General features: G+C 38.1%; 2 protein-coding genes across 2 annotated transcripts; both read left to right on the forward strand.

Annotated features, from left to right (window-relative positions):
* The first annotated feature begins 710 nt into the window (after positions 1-710).
* Positions 711-6847, forward strand: LOC125210262 (kirola-like). The gene is made up of 3 exons (XM_089066295.1): positions 711-880; positions 6259-6302; positions 6557-6847. The coding sequence occupies exons 1-3, from the start codon at positions 753-755 to the stop codon at positions 6835-6837; spliced, it is 453 nt and encodes a 150-aa protein (XP_088922421.1). The 5' UTR covers positions 711-752; the 3' UTR covers positions 6838-6847.
* Positions 6848-11668: 4821 nt separating this feature from the next.
* Positions 11669-14181, forward strand: LOC125212439 (Tetratricopeptide repeat (TPR)-like superfamily protein). The gene has a single exon (XM_048112612.2). The coding sequence runs from the start codon at positions 11771-11773 to the stop codon at positions 13742-13744; it is 1974 nt and encodes a 657-aa protein (XP_047968569.1). The 5' UTR covers positions 11669-11770; the 3' UTR covers positions 13745-14181.
* Positions 14182-16286: the final 2105 nt, after the last annotated feature.

Here is a 16286-nt window from a genome sequence, read left to right on the forward strand (position 1 = left end):
AATTTTGTATAAAGAAAATAATAATAAAAAATTACTGACCTGGAAGGAGCACTCAATGTCTAAGCAATTGTCCCACAGCATATCAATTCTCGTGTTAGTAGTTTATTTTTTATGATATTATTTCTTATTTTGTTTAATTTTTCTTAATATTAAATTAATAAAATACAAATATTAAGCTGCGCATAGCGCAAGGGTTAATACTAGTTTTACAATAAAATGTGAGTATAAAAAGTTAACAAAAGTGAATTTACTTAAAATAAAAAATTATTAAGAGAAATTAGTGAAATATGTAATATATACATTAAAAATAATAAAAATAAAATAAAAATTTTAAGGATAGATATTAAAATAATAATAATATAAATAATTTTTTTTAAGTCCATGCCCAAATCACATATGATAAGCGGCATACATTATCAGACTATTTTGATCATATTTTTACAGGACCAAACTGGGAAATAAATATAGCAAAATTCGATTATGTGAAAAGGACATCTAGTAGTAGTATAAAAAATCCAAATGCTAGGAGAATATTGTGAAAATTAGGTAAAGGGGAATCAAATTCTAAATGGAGAATGTTATGGAACACAACAATAATGTAGAATAAAGGTGAGAGTAAGGATCGAATTGAATCTCATGATAGATAGAGTAGACGCACAAAATAAAATAAGATAGCATAGGCCTTTTGAAGTATATATATATATAAGAAATAATGTTGTGAAATAGCAGTAACTAAAGGAGCAAAGATAGAGATGGGTAAGCTTGTATCACAAAGAAATATAAAGTGGGAGGGGGATTTGTTCAACCTATTTTTGTTCCCCCATCAATTCTCCAAAGTCGCTCCTCAAACTGTTCACTCTTGTGATCTCTTAGCTGGTACATGGTGTTAGATATTTTAGTGTAATTAGATTAACTTGAATGATCGTTTATTGTTATAATGATACATCATTTAAGTATGGAGGTGCGGAGTGCACGCTTATTTGAATTCGTTATAATATTAGGAGCGAAGCTCCTAGATAGATGAACGGGGTCCGGGGGCAGCGCCCCCGGGTAGCGGGGTCCAAGGGGCAGAGCCCCTGGCTGGGGTCGAGCTGTTTCATTGCGCTGTTTCATCTTCTTCTTCTACTGATCATTTTCTGGTTCAATATCATCAAAAATACAAACATATGATCTTCTATCCGATCAAACATTTTGGTTGAACCCCGAAATTGATTTGATCTGAAAGTGATAAACACGACTTTCAGATATCCGGTTTTTGTTTCTCTGTTTTATATCTCCCTAACAAAGATCAAATCAATATGTCGAACAAAGAAACGATGAAGGAAGGAGCGAAAGGGTTCGCAAAGTTAGATAAGTTTGCTGGCCAGAACTTTAGACGCTGGCAAAAGAAGATGCATTTCATGCTGACAAATCTCAAGGTGGTGTACGTTCTGAGTACTCCCATGCCCGAGGCTGTTGATAATGAAACTCTGGAACAGACGAGGAGGCGGATGAAGTGGGAGAACGATGACTACATATATCGTGGTCACATCTTAAATGGTATGTCTGATTCCCTCTTTGATGTGTATCAAAATGTAGAGTCTGCTAAGGAATTGTGGGATTCTCTCGAAGCCAAGTATATGGCAGAAGATGCCTCTAGCAAGAAATTTCTTGTTGGTAACTTTATCAACTATAAAATGGTTGATTCGAGGCCTGTCATGGAACAATACAATGAATTGTTGAGGATATTGGGACAGTTTTCCCAATATGATATGAAAATGGATGAATCTATTTCTGTTTCTAGTATTATCGATAAATTGCCACCTTCTTGGAAGGATTTTAAAAATAATCTGAAACACAAGAAGGAGGAACTGAACTTGGTCGAACTTGGAAGTGATTTCCAAATTGAACAGTCCATACGTGATATGGAAAAGAGTTCTGATGGTAATACTAAAAATGTGGTCGGTTCTTCTGTGAACATGGTGGAAGAGGGTGAATCCTCAAAGGCTGGTAAAGAGAAACGTAAGTTTCAAGGGAAACGGAAGTTTCAAGGTTATAACAGTAAGGATGGGAATAAGAAGCCCAAACTGACTTGCTGGAAGTGTGGCAAATCCGGGCACTTCAAGAAGGATTGTAAGTCTGGAAAGGGTGGAGGAAAAGGGAAAAACGAGGCTGGTCAAAATGGATCCAAGGATCCGGAAAAGCAATCAGGTTCATCTTTTGTACCTAATGATCATTCGGTTGAGAATTATTATGCATCAATAATCTCTGAAGCATTTTATGTGCAGGATGATGATATCTCATGGTGGATTGATTCGGGTGCAACATGTCATGTATGCAAGGATCGTCAATGGTTCAAGGACTTTAAACCAATTGAAGATGGATCTTCCTTGAAGATGGGCAATGTTGCAACAGAACCAATCAAAGGAATAGGATCTGTTAGCCTAGTATTTACCTCTGGAAATTCGTTATTGTTAGAAAATGTTATGTATGTACCTGGAATTCGTAAAAACTTAGTTTCTGGTATTGTATTGAATAGTTGTGGCTATAAACAAGTATTAGAAAGTGATAAATACATTCTGTCAAGGCATGGTAATTTTATTGGCTTTGGTTATCTTTGTGGCATGTTTAGGTTGAATCTAGATGTCTCTTTTGTGAATAATTCTGTTTGCATGACCTCTTCAAGTATTGGTAATCATGTTAGTAAATCAGAATTGTGGCATGCTAGACTTGGACATGTTCATTATAAGAGATTAAAAGATATGTCGAAAATGAGTTTGATACCTGCTTTCGAGTTGAATAATGAAAGGTGTAAAACTTGCATGTTAACTAAAATAACTAGACAACCTTTCAATAAGAATGTAAATAAAGAAACTAAGGTATTAGAACTTATACATAGTGACTTGTGTGATTTTCATTCGACTCCATCACTTGGTAATAAAAAGTATGTAGTTACTTTTATTGATGATGCTACTAGATTTTGCCATGTCTATATATGTCATTCAAAAGATGAATCTCTTGATAAATTTAAAATCTTTAAGGAAAGTGTAGAGCTTTATCATGGTGTGAAGATTAAAACTCTTCGCACTGATAGGGGAGGTGAGTATTATGATCCAGCGTATTTTGAATCGACTGGTATAGTAAATCAAACGACTGCTCCATATACACCACAACAAAATGGTGTAGTTGAAAGAAAGAATAGAACGTTGAAAGAAATGATTAATTCAATGTTGTGTTATTCTGGCCTAAGTGAAGGATTTTGGGGTGAGGTTATGTTAACAGCCTGTTATTTGTTGAATAGAGTTCCTAACAAAAGGAACAAGATTACCCCTTATGAACTTTGGCATAAGAAACCTCCAAAATTGAGTTATCTTAGAGTTTGGGGTTGTCGAGCAGTGGTAAGACTAACTGACCCTAAAATGAAAACCATAGGTCAAAGAGGCATAGATTGTGTGTTTCTGGGGTATTCAGAAAATTATGTTTGTTATAGGTTCTATGTCTTAGAACCTAATGACTATGTATATGTGCACTCTATTATTGAGTCAAGGGATGCTGATTTTGGCAATGAGGATAGATTCACGTCTATACCTAAACCTGGAGGCATGATTGCAAGGTCTAGTAACTCTGATGATGTTACTGGAAAGGTGATAGGTACACCTCCTGAGGCTAGGGTAGAGCAAGAAAAGCTAAGTCCTTTGGAAATGATTTCCAATTGTACTTACTTGAAGGATCAAGAAATGAAATTAATTTCAATATCAGTATTGCTTTACTATTGGTGATGATCCAAGGACCTACAAAGAAGCTATGGCTTCAAGAGATTCCGCTTTTTGGAAAGAGGCAATCCAAGAGGAGATGGATTCTATAATCCAAAATGGTACTTGGATACTGACTGATTTACCACCCGGTTGTGAAGCTTTAAATAGCAAATGGATCTTCAAAACGAAGATGAAGGTGGATGGAAGCATAGACAAGTATAAAGTCAGATTGGTTATCCAAGCCTTTAGACAAAGGGAAGGCATTGACTACTTTGATACCTATGCTCCTGTTGCTAGGATTTCCACAATTAGATTATTGTTAGCACTTGCTGCTATACATAATCTTGTAATTCACCAAATGGATGTTAAGACTGCCTTCTTGAATGGTGAATTAAAGGAAGAGATTTATATCAAACAACCAGAAGGCTTTGTCATGCCTGGTAATGAACATAAGGTTTGTAAGTTGGTAAAATCTCTTTTGGACTAAAGCAAGCCCCCAAGCAATGGCATCAAAAGTTTGATGACGTGGTGTTGTCGAATGGTTTTGTATTAAACCAAGCAGACAAGTGTGTATATAGCAAATTTGATGCTACCGGTAAAGGAGTTATCATTTGCTTATATGTAGATGACATGTTGATCTTTGGTACTGACCAAGATCAAGTTGATAAAACAAAAGAATTTTTGTCATCTAAGTTTGAAATGAAAGACATGGGGAAGGCTGATGTGATTCTTGGAATTAAGATCACACATGGAGAACAAGGAATTTCCATTTCTCAATCACATTATATTGAGAAAGTGTTGGAAAAGTTCAACTTCAAAGATTGTTCTTCAGTTAAGACTCCTTTTGATCCTAGTGCAAAACTCATGCCTAATAAAGGAGTTGCTATGTATCAGCTTGAATATTCGAAGGCTATTGGATCACTAATGTATGCTATGATTAGTACTATGCAGTTGGAAAATTGAGTCGATATACTCATAATCCAAGTTTAATCCATTGGCAAGCAATGAATCGAGTATTTAAGTACTTAAAAGGAACAATGGATTATAAGTTGACTTATTCTAGATTTCCTTCTGTTCTTGAAGGTTATTCGGATGCAAGTTGGATCACCAATATGGAAGATCATTTTTCCACAAGTGGTTGGGTATTCCGTCTTGGAGGTGGTGCTATATGTTGGGCATCAAAGAAACAAACTTGTATAACAAATTCAACAATGGAATCGGAGTTTGTGGCATTAGCAGCAGCTGGTAAAGAGGCTGAATGGCTAAGAAATTTGATATATGAGATTCCATTGTGGCCTAAACCGATATCACCTATATCTATCAGATGTGATAGTGCTGCTACCTTGGCTAAGGCATATAGTCAAGTGTATAATGGAAAGTCAAGACACTTAGGTGTTAGACATGGCATGATTCGTGAACTTATTTTGGATGGTGTGATATCTGTGGAGTTTGTAAGAACTCATGACAACTTAGCCGATCATTTAACTAAAGGGTTAAGTAGAGATCTTGTGTACAAATCGGCTATAGGGATGGGATTAAAGTCCACTACAAATCTCTGATATTAAGATACCCAATTCCCATTTAGTATGACACTAGATGCAGAATTCAATGTGGAAAACTTAATGTTGGAGATTGGAACACATTTGAAAATCGTTCCAAGGTATGTGTTCGGACCTACAAGTTAAGGAGGTTGAATATATAGATTCTTAATAGTTCTTTTGAAAAATTGCAAATGTAGGTGCAAGAATAAAGGAGCTACCTATATAAGCATGAAGTTTAGCCGCTTCAAGAAGCTGGGACTTGGTTTCGATATGTTTATGAAGGATAAGGACATAGGCTAGTAAAATATAGTGTCAAGATAGAACTATTCATATGTAAACTTTTGTGTACATTATCTTCGTGTATTCAATGTGAGTTCCCAGGGTTCAATCCTTAGAGACACCCGGGGTATTCGAATATTTGGAATGTGTAATGTACTAATATAGAATTCAATCGTTACGATATTTCATTTATGCAAAAGTTTGAATGTTTGAGATGACTTGTTTTAGTTAATCAAGGATTGCACTAAAATAGGGGAGGATTGTTAGATATTTTAGTGTAATTGGATTAACTTGAATGATCGGTTATTGTTATAATGATACATCATTTATGTATGGAGGTGCGGAGTGCACGCTTATTTGAATTCGTTATAATATTAGGAGCGAAGCTCCTAGATAGATGAACGGGGTCCGGGGGCAGCGCCCCCGGGTAGCGGGGTCCAAGGGGCGGCAGCCCCTGGCGGGGTCCAAGGGGCAGAGCCCCTGGCTGGGGTCGAGCTGTTTCATTGCACTGTTTCATCTTCTTCTTCTACTGATCATTTTCTGGTTCAATATCATCGAAAATACAAACATATGATCTTCTAATATTCTGAATTTTATCCGATCAAACATTTTGGTTGAACCCCGAAATTGATTTGATCTGAAAGTGATAAACACGACTTTCAGATATCCGGTTTTTGTTTCTCTGTTTTATATCTCCCTAACACATGGGGAACCAACGGTTCCCTCATTCACTGGACATATAACGTTGGTATAATCACTCATTATATCTTATGCTTTCATTTTAACATGAACTAAACGCGATCGTTACACATGAATCGTAAGAGCATCATGACATATATATTATTAGTTTCATGTTGTGATCAATTTTATGAGGAGCAAAAGTTACATTTTTAGTGCAATAGATTGACTTCATAAGTTCAGACAAGTATTCTCAAGTTCTCACAAAAAATGTGGTGCGTATATAATTTGTTTTTTTACGCAATATGATGGTGATTTGAGTAGGTGGAGCAAAGAACGTCTCGAAGGAGATAGTCGAAGGCATCGACGAGAAGAAGAAATCGATCACGTACAAGGTGATTGAAGGAGATCCATTGAAATTGTATAGTGAATTCAAAATAAAATGTGATGTGGAAAGCAATGGACATGATAACATAGTTACCTACACCTTGGAGTACAAGAAAAGGAACGGCCAATCGCTGGAGCCTACCGGATTCATGGATTTACTCGTTCATCAGTTCTCCAAAGAGATTGAAGAATGCAACCGCCGCCTCCGGCCCAATTAACACTACCATCCTATCGAAAATTACTAAATAAGGCCAGTTGAGATTATAACAATGCCATGTAATAAAATGATGCTATCAGTTTCTAATTAAGTCCAATTAATCCAAGCGTTTACTTGTACGTGACGGTTGCATATGGATATGTTATTAAAGTTCCATATTAGTAGTGGAGTATATTCTCACGTTGCGTTATATTGCTAACTCATCCTTAATGGTGTTAAAGTTCCATATTAGTGGAATATATTCTCAGATTGCGTTATATTGCTAACTCACCCTTAAATTGCTAAGTACGATTAAATGATAGACATTGGATCATTAAATCGACCCATAAGATCATTAAACCACGAGTATCAATACAGTGTACAAAAAATGTCAATTGTATTACTGTTAATTAAAAAAAATTATAACTAACTTTTAAAAAATATCTCAAAACTTTAAATGCATATAACTATCTCGGTTTAAATTATTTTTTTTACACAACATATATCAAATTAAAGATAATTTTATAAGTATTCCAACTAGTTCTAGATAAGTATATTTCGATGTCAAAATTTGATAATATTTTCATGAATTTTCATATAATTCGTGCAGCAAATTACGTTAATGCAACTTGCAAAATATGTCAATATAATACATGGATGATGTCAATATAAAACCATATTTACGTTTTCATGTATTCGTGTTGACATATTTAATACACTATATTGTAAAATAAGTTTTCAAAAGGACTTTACTCTCTTTCCATTTTATTTATTTATTAATATCAATTTTGTAAAATCAGTTTTCAAAATGAAACATATAGCTCCTAAAATCAAATTACAAATGTACAATGAAGATAATAGTACAAATTTTCTTACGAATACTCTTGCTACAAAAATAAAGGGAATAAGAAACAAAATAATAATATAAGTTTGCTTACAAAATACTCTTGCTACAAATTTTCTTACAAATACTCTTGCTACAAAAAGATAATGGTACCAATTTTCTTACAATCGAATTAGAAATGAAACGTTTGCTTTTTCACATATATTTTTAAAAAATAATACTCCCTCTGTCCCATTAGAAATGCAACGTTTTCCTTTTTGGGTTGTCCCACTAAAAATGAAACGTTTCCTAAAATGGAAACATCACTCTCTCTACTTTTCCCTCTCTCTTACTTTACTCTCTCTTCATTAACTCACAAAACAACACTTGCATAAAATCCTGTGCCGGAAACCAAATGTTTCATATTTATTGGGACGGAAGGAGTAATAAATAGTTAAAGTAGAGAAAAAATAAAGTAAAAAAGAGAATAATATAAAGAGGACTCTCATCTACATGATTATCTCTCTTACTTTACTTTTTCACCAAACGTTGCATATTTAATGGGACGGTCTACTCCAAAACTCATAGGTTGAGGTTGTAATTTCGCAATCTGAATACCAAACAAGCAAAACGGGTTAGCCCATTAGGATTGACGGGTTAAACGGATTGGACTGAACGAATTGCGGGTCAACCTGACGGGTTGTAGTTTTTAATAAAAAAATACTACTCTCTCCGTCCTTAATAATTCGTCACCATTTGACCCGTCACAGATTTTAAGAAATGTACTGTAATAGAAAGTGCATTAAAAAAGTTTGAGTACTACTTTTATATACTGTATTAGTTTTATACTCCCTCCGTCTCACTTTAGGAGTCCCGATTTATCATTTTTTTGGTGTTCCACTTTAGGAGTCTCGGTTGGAATATTCCATAAATGGTAATAAGCCCTACATTCTACTAACTTTTTTTCACTCACAATTAATTATAAAACTAATATTTAAAAGTAGAACTCACATTCCACTATCTTTTTTTCACCAACTTTCCTTTACATTTCTTAAAACTCGTGTCGAACTCAAATGGGACTCCTAAATTGGGACGGAGAAAGTAATAAAAATGTGAGTGAGAATGTGTTAGTGGAATATGAGGTTCACTACCAAAAATGGTAAAAGTGAAAGTTGATAAATTTTTAGGGACGGACACAATTGGAAATAAGTGACAAATTTTCAGAGACGAATGGAGTAAGTTTTAGTATTTTTCTTGTACTTTTGGATTTCATATGCCACAATTTACTCGGTTCCACACTACCAACTTTCAAGTTCCATATTGTCACATCTTCCGTCGTTCCATTATCCACCACCATTGGTTTATCACCGCCAAAACCAATTAAGACAAAATTAAAAATTATCTCATCAAAATCTCAATATATTTATCGTTTTAACAATGATTTATTAGTAAGATGTGTTTTTTAAATTTTATAAAGGATTGATTATGATAAATGCCAAAATAATGACACAAAGACAACCTTAATTCAAATTGATTAATTTTATTTTGATTTATCTTTGTTTATGTTATAGTTGATCAAGATGAAAGACTCGTATGCAACTATTATTGAGGAAAACCATGAAAATTTGAAGATTTTATGTGATTTCACAATTAAGAAAGAGAAAAACATCTAAAATTATACTTCATTCGTCCCACAAAAGATGTAACACTTTCCTTTTTAGTTTGTCCCACAAAAGATGTCACATTTCCCTTTTGGAAAAAGTTCTCTCTCACATAAATATAAAAATTATATTTTCTCTCTCCATTTAACACATAAAATAAAACCTCCTAAAATCTTATATCGTCCCACAAGTGTGACATCTTTTGTGGGACGAAGGGAGTACTCCGTATTACAAAGGAAAATTTTGAAACCAGAGATTGTTTTCGAAAGCTTTTTGGCCCGAATAGCCCGATGGATTAGTCTGAAACCTGGTAGGAAAGGATAAGGGTTAGTGTTGCAAATTTATAACCTGAAAAATTCATAACTTAAATGATGTGCACCTAAGGCCATCCGCAATGCTGTCTCTTATCCGTCTCTTAACCGTCTCATCTCTTCACTATTCATGGGCCCCACTGTACTTTTCAGCTCATCTCTTAACTAAGAGACAGCACCTGCATCCCTCCATCTCTTAACCATCTCTTAACTATTCATTCAATTTCATTTTTTATTTTTAATTCCAACAAATTCAATTAATAAAAAACACACTTCATTATAAATAAAATAAGATTACAATTTAAATACCTAAAAAAATAAAAAAGACATAATAAAAAAACTAGAAATTACAAATTGCACACTTAAACTCAAATAAAAAAAAATGGAGGCAAAGAAGCAGAAGAAGGAGTTCTCTAGTGACGATCATCTAACGGTTGCCAAATTTTGCCCAAATGTGCTCCATTAGATCCTCCTGGAGTTGGGCGTGAGCGGTAGAATCACGTGTCCTTGCCCGAATACACAACCGCTCTTGCAAAGACGGATGCACTCCCGTTCGAGGCGGACTACTTGCGGTTGAGCTTCCCGGGGTTTCAGGGTCGAACCAATTTCCCGCCTCAGGTCCTTCGTCGGCGACAATCATGTTGTGCAAGATTATGCACGTATACATGATGTCGACCATATTCTCCATAAACCACTGTCGAGTCGGGGCTTTGATAATGTTCCATCGAGCTTGGAGGACCCCGAACGCTCTCTCCACATCCTTGCGAGCAGACTCTTGCTTCTGCGCAAAAAGAGACTGCTTTTCGTCCGCAGGCCTGTTGAACGTCTTCACGAAGGTTGGCCACTTCGGATAGATGCCGTCGGCAAGATAGTATCCCATTTTATACTGGCGATTGTTAGCGACGAAGTTGATGGCCGGCGCTTTACCATTCAGAACTTCAACGAAGAGGTCGGAGTTGTTGAGCACGTTGACGTCGTTGTTCGAGCCGGGGACCCCGAAATACGCATGCCAAATCCATAGTCGGTAGTCGGCGACGGCCTCGAGTATAACGGTGGGGTGGGTGCCTTTGTGGCCGCTCGTGTATGACCCCCTCAACGCCACAGGGCAATTCTTCCATTGCCAATGCATGCAATCGACACTCCCGAGCATCCCGGGGAATCCATGCACTTGTTCGTGAAGACGGAGCAGAAACTGACAATCTGCGGTGGTTGGCTTCTTCAGAAATTCGGCGGTGAAGGCTGCCCGGACGCCTTTGCAAAAGTTCAGCAAACAAAGTCACCTAGTGGATTCTCCGACGTGCAGGTATTCGTCGAACGCATCCGCCGTTTGTCCAGTAGCAAGCTGACGGATCGCCGCAGTACATTTCTGGAGCGTCGTGTGGCTAGGACGGCTAACAGCGTCGAACCCTTCTCTGAAGAACTCTTCCCGTGCCGCCAATGTACTCGCGATATGCAAAAATAGCGGGCGTGACATACGGAAACGGCGACGGAAGTAGATATCTCCCCACACCGGGTACGGACTGAAGTAATCACGTTCCAACCTTGCGGCGGCTTCCTCCTTCCTACGGTGGATGTATGTCCGGCGTCGCCTAGGAGGTGCGGCGGCTTCCTCCTTCCTACGTCGATCTTCTTCTAGCGATTCTTCCATTATTCGACGCATTTGCTCAAATGGATCCATAATTGATTAAATTTGGGAGAAGAAAAAAATAAAGGAATGATTTTATAGAAGTGATTGGAGAGGAAAGAAAGAGAGATGAGAGAATAGATGTGTGTTTGTGTGTAAAATGGAGAATGGAGAAGAGTATATATAGAGGCGAGTGGGCGTCACGCCAGCCGCCCGCGCGCGCCACGTGGCGCCGGGCGCGTGTCTCGCTAGCTCGAGGCTAGCCTCGCCGGGACGCGTCGGGCGTCGAGACGAGACGGGAGCCGCAATGCTGTCTCGATGCCGTCTCGTCTCGTCGAAACGAGACTGAGACCGCAACGAGGCAGCGTTGCGGATGCTCTAAATAGCCCGGCAACTCGAGTGGGTTGCCCGGACCTGAACTAGTTAGCCCAAGTAAAACTCATCGATCACAGTGCCCAAGTAAAACTCATCGTTCACAGTACAGCTGATCGTTTTCACTATTCAGTCATCAAATTGCAAGAAGCGGCGGTGATGACATGAAAGGAGCCGCACAATTGCCAATTTTCCGCTCAATATCATACATCCGACGTTTCAAATCACTCATATCTGTCTCCTCTCGCAATTCCCACTCCGCATCAGTCTCAGTTCAATGCTCAGACACGGTAGAAGCTACAGAATCCGGTCAATTCAATGGCGTAATCGATGATAAGGACCTTCTCAGAAAATCCCCAAATGGCAATCTCCTAGTCCTCGACCTCATCGATCGCCGCGCTCTCCAACCCGACGCCAAATTATACGTGGACCTCTTCAAGAAATGCACTGATCAGCGGAAGCTCAAAGAGGGCCTAATCGCCCACGCTCACTTCGCGACGTCGAGCTTCAGAAACTACGTCGTTTTGCAGAATACAGTTGTGAATATGTATGCGAAATGCTGTGATATGGAGAGTGCACGCAAGGTGTTTGATGAAATGACTGAACGAGATATGGTTTCTTATACTATGCTAATCACTGGCTATTCGCAGAATAATGAGTTCTATAAAGCGTTGAGGTTGTACGTGGAGATGGTGGAGATGGGATTAAAGCCTAATGAATTCACATTCGGAAGCGCTCTGAAATCGGCTGGTGGTATGCAGAGTGTATCAATGGGTAGAGGGATTCATGGTGTTTGCATCCAATTCGGGTTCGGGGATAATGTCTATGTTGGTAGTGCATTGGTGGATATGTATGCAAGATGTGGTAAAATAGACGAAGCGAAAGTTCAATTTGATCAGCTTAAGATTAGGAATGAAGTCTCTTGGAATGCGCTGATTGCAGCATACGCAAGGGAAGGAGAGGGGCATTGTTCTCTTAAGCTATTCGCAGAGATGAAAAGGGGAGGTTTTAGACCCACTCATTTCACATACTCGAGCATCTTTGCAGCCTGCGCGAGCAATGGAGCTATGGAGCAGGCGAAATGGGCGCATACGGATATGATTAAGATGGGAGTGGAGCTCGTTGCGTTTGTTGGCAACACGCTTCTTGACATGTATGGCAAGGGTGGGAGCATTGAGGGCGCAAAGAAGGTTTTTGATCGGTTGGTGAAGAAGGACGTTGTTTCGTGGAACTCAATGCTCACTGCCTACGCACAGCATGGACATGGCCAGGAGGCCATTGATCTCTTTGAGAAAATGCGCGATTTGGGGCTCGAGCCGAATGAGATTAGTTACCTTTGTGTAATCAATGCTTGCAGCCACACTGGGCTCGTTGAGAAAGGGCTGCATTATTTTGAATTGATGAAAGAAAATAAGTGTGTTCCGGAGATTACACATTATGTAGCGATTGTTGATCTTCTTGGTCGCGCTGGGGAGCTCGAGCGTGCAGAAAGATTCATATTGAGTATGCCGATTGAGCCTACAGCAGCAATCTGGAAGGCTCTGCTTGGAGCTTGTAGGGTGCACAAGAACATGTTTTTAGGCGGATATGCAGCTGAGCGCGTCTTTGAGCTTGATCCTTACGAATCCGGGCCCCACATGCTGCTCTCAAACATCTACGCCTCTCATGGGAGGCGCAACGAGGCTGCAAGAGTGAGGAAGGTAATGGCTGAGAGCGGTGTGAAGAAGGAGCCGGCTTGTAGTTGGGTGGAGATTGGGAGCTCTGTGCATCTTTTCGTTGCAAATGATGACATGCACCCGCAGAGGGAGGAAATTCGTGCGAAGTGGGAGAAGTTGAGAGAGGAGATCAAGAAAATGGGGTATGAAGCAGATACAAGCCATGTGCTGTGGTATGCAGATGAGAGAGAGAGGGAGGAGAGGCTGCAGCTGCATAGCGAGAAGCTGGCTCTGGCGTTTGCGCTGCTGAACACGCCAGAGGGGGGCTCGGTGTCGATCAAGAAAAATATTAGAGTGTGTGGGGATTGCCACAATGCATTCAAGTTTGTGTCAAAGTTGGTTGGTAGGGAAATCATCTTGAGAGATACCAATAGGTTCCATCACTTTCACAATGGCTCTTGCTCGTGTAGAGACTATTGGTAGATTCGAGATGGTGTCAGCTGTTTTGAGTTATAGAGGCCGTAGCAGAAGAAACGCTCGCTGCACATCATGTCTGACGAATATTTTGCTGCGTTGCAGACATGAAGTTGATGTTATTTCTGCTCAAACGACGGAACAAGTTGGAACGATTAATATTTCAGGTTCAGGCTTTTCTCAGCATTGTGCAACATGATCATGGTGAGGAGGCAACAAACCAAAGCTATTCCCCATTCAGAAGTGGTGTGAGAGCGTAAATAATACCGGAAAAGAAGACGGAAACTGTTGCACGACGCCTCAGGCAATCACAACAGAGCCGCATGAAGCTAAATGGGACAGCGGCTGCTGTGAAACTATTTTTTATTTTTATTTTTTTAATTATTTTTGAATTATATTAAATTCTAATTTCATCATCAATACTCTCATTTTCAACATTTTTTTACTCTCACTGGTCTTTACACTATCTCTTTTTATCTCTCAATGGATGACTACTAGATTTCGATCACTGAACCAAGTATTGAATGTAGGAGACAAAGACGATTGCGATGTTCTTCGTTGACATTTATGAGGACTCAACTATCCATAACGGCAGAGGATGCTTAGGTTTTGGAAGAGAATTGTCGAAGTGTAAAACAAGAACAAACCAAATTGGGCATGAGTACGCGATTGGGACCGTATTTGCAAGCATTGGGTTCGGGTCTAGGAAATGGTCTCCAAATACGTCGCCATCGTCAATATAAAAAAACTGGGCTTAGGCTTGGGCTTGGGCTTGGGCTTGGGTTCTAACTTTGAGCCAATTTAAAACATAAGATAAAATCCCATACCTGCACCATCATATTCATAATTCATTACTACAATACAAACTCATGTCTCATTTCAATGTCCAGACATAAAAAAAACATCTTTTGATTATATTGGCATTCTTGGGTCGATTTGGAGAGATCTATACTAAACATGCCATCATTTCCATCTCACTAAATGAGCCCACCATGTAAATCAACACAAAGCCCAAGCTGAGATAGGTAGGGACATGTTGGGAAATTCACTACCATAAAAAGAGAGGACTCAACGTACGAAAGGAGCAGAAGCGGCCACGTCGCCTTTGACAGCCAATAATCATTAAAACCTCGTACCCCTACCGACAATTACACTCTCTACGCTGATTTCTTATCTACTTTTTGCCATCAATTGTTTATTATTTTTCTCCCCAGATTTTTGTGCAACAAACTATTTTTTTATTACATAGTAGCCAAAAAATCTTTATAATCATATGCCCACTTGCAGAATATATATGCATAAAATATTTGGATGGGCCAACCCCACCCTTTCCTAGTTTGGGGGGGTAGTGTTGTATAACTTGAATCATATATCATGGTACATATACTTTTGTTGCCAAGACAAACACATTCGATAATTGCAAGACTACATTAAGTAAAGAGGGAGGGCTATTGTCAATCTTTAAGGAATGTGCTACTTTTCTTATACTCTAATTCTTGTAGGAAACAAACAGAAAAAGGGGTTCTGCCATTTTAGGAAAGATTATTCAAATCTCAAGATTGCAGTGTGCGCTTTGTTTTATTGTATAGTATGGAGTAGACTGTAAATTAATGTTATTTTGTACAACTTAAAAATACATAATCATTATTAAACTTTTGAATTCATCTTTGTAATAATCGATCGATGTTACTTACCAAAATATTGTCTACTTTAACTAGTAATGCCAATTCATTTGAATAGGCGGTTCTAGATTTCTGAAATTATAAATAAATCAAATAGCATACTTAATCAAGGTCCTTTCCACATTCACCAAAAAATTGCCTCACTTTGTTATTTTGTGATGTTCTAAAAAAATTGTCTCATTTATAAGTATAGAAAGTTTTTCTTTCATATTTTACCCAATTTTTCATCCATCTCTCATATTGTATCTATTTTTTTTTATCTTTCTTACTTTATCTACTTTTTCCTTCATCTCTCTTACATGTGTCATCTACAAATGAGATTTTTTTTTCCGGAAAAAATATGTGATTTTCTCTCCTACCATAGTGCCATGCATCCCATGACCCATGCTATCCTATAAATTGAAAATCCATAACCACAATTGCTACTAGAAAACCAAATAGAATTAATTAAAAAAAACTAGTAATGTACTGGAACACATTTTAAAAATTAGTACGTGCAATGATCCAAAAATTTAATAATTTAGCTAGAAATTATGTATGGGGCAGCTGGCAAATGTATTATGTCCACATTTTTCATATTGCACCAAAAATATCAAGGATAATTTATTAATGAGGCCATGAGTTGCTTGTCTAAGTTTGTTTGCTGCGAAAACAACAAGGAATGAAGATCCTACGGCAGAGTTAAAGCAATCCAAAATTAAACAAAAGTAGTAATCACATATTTGATGTCACTGTCAGAAATCATATAATAATGGCAGTACATAATAGAGTGGGGACCAAAAAAAAGAAGTCGTTTGTTTGATGAAATCTTGGCCGTTGATTCGATCTCCAATCTTTCGGGCAAGAAGCCCCACGCTCAACCAGGCGCG

This window comes from Salvia hispanica, chromosome 3 (assembly GCF_029641045.1).
Source record: "Salvia hispanica isolate PSC_SH4W2 chromosome 3, Shi_PSC_v1, whole genome shotgun sequence".
In the NCBI taxonomy this organism is placed as follows: Eukaryota; Viridiplantae; Streptophyta; class Magnoliopsida; order Lamiales; family Lamiaceae; genus Salvia; species Salvia hispanica.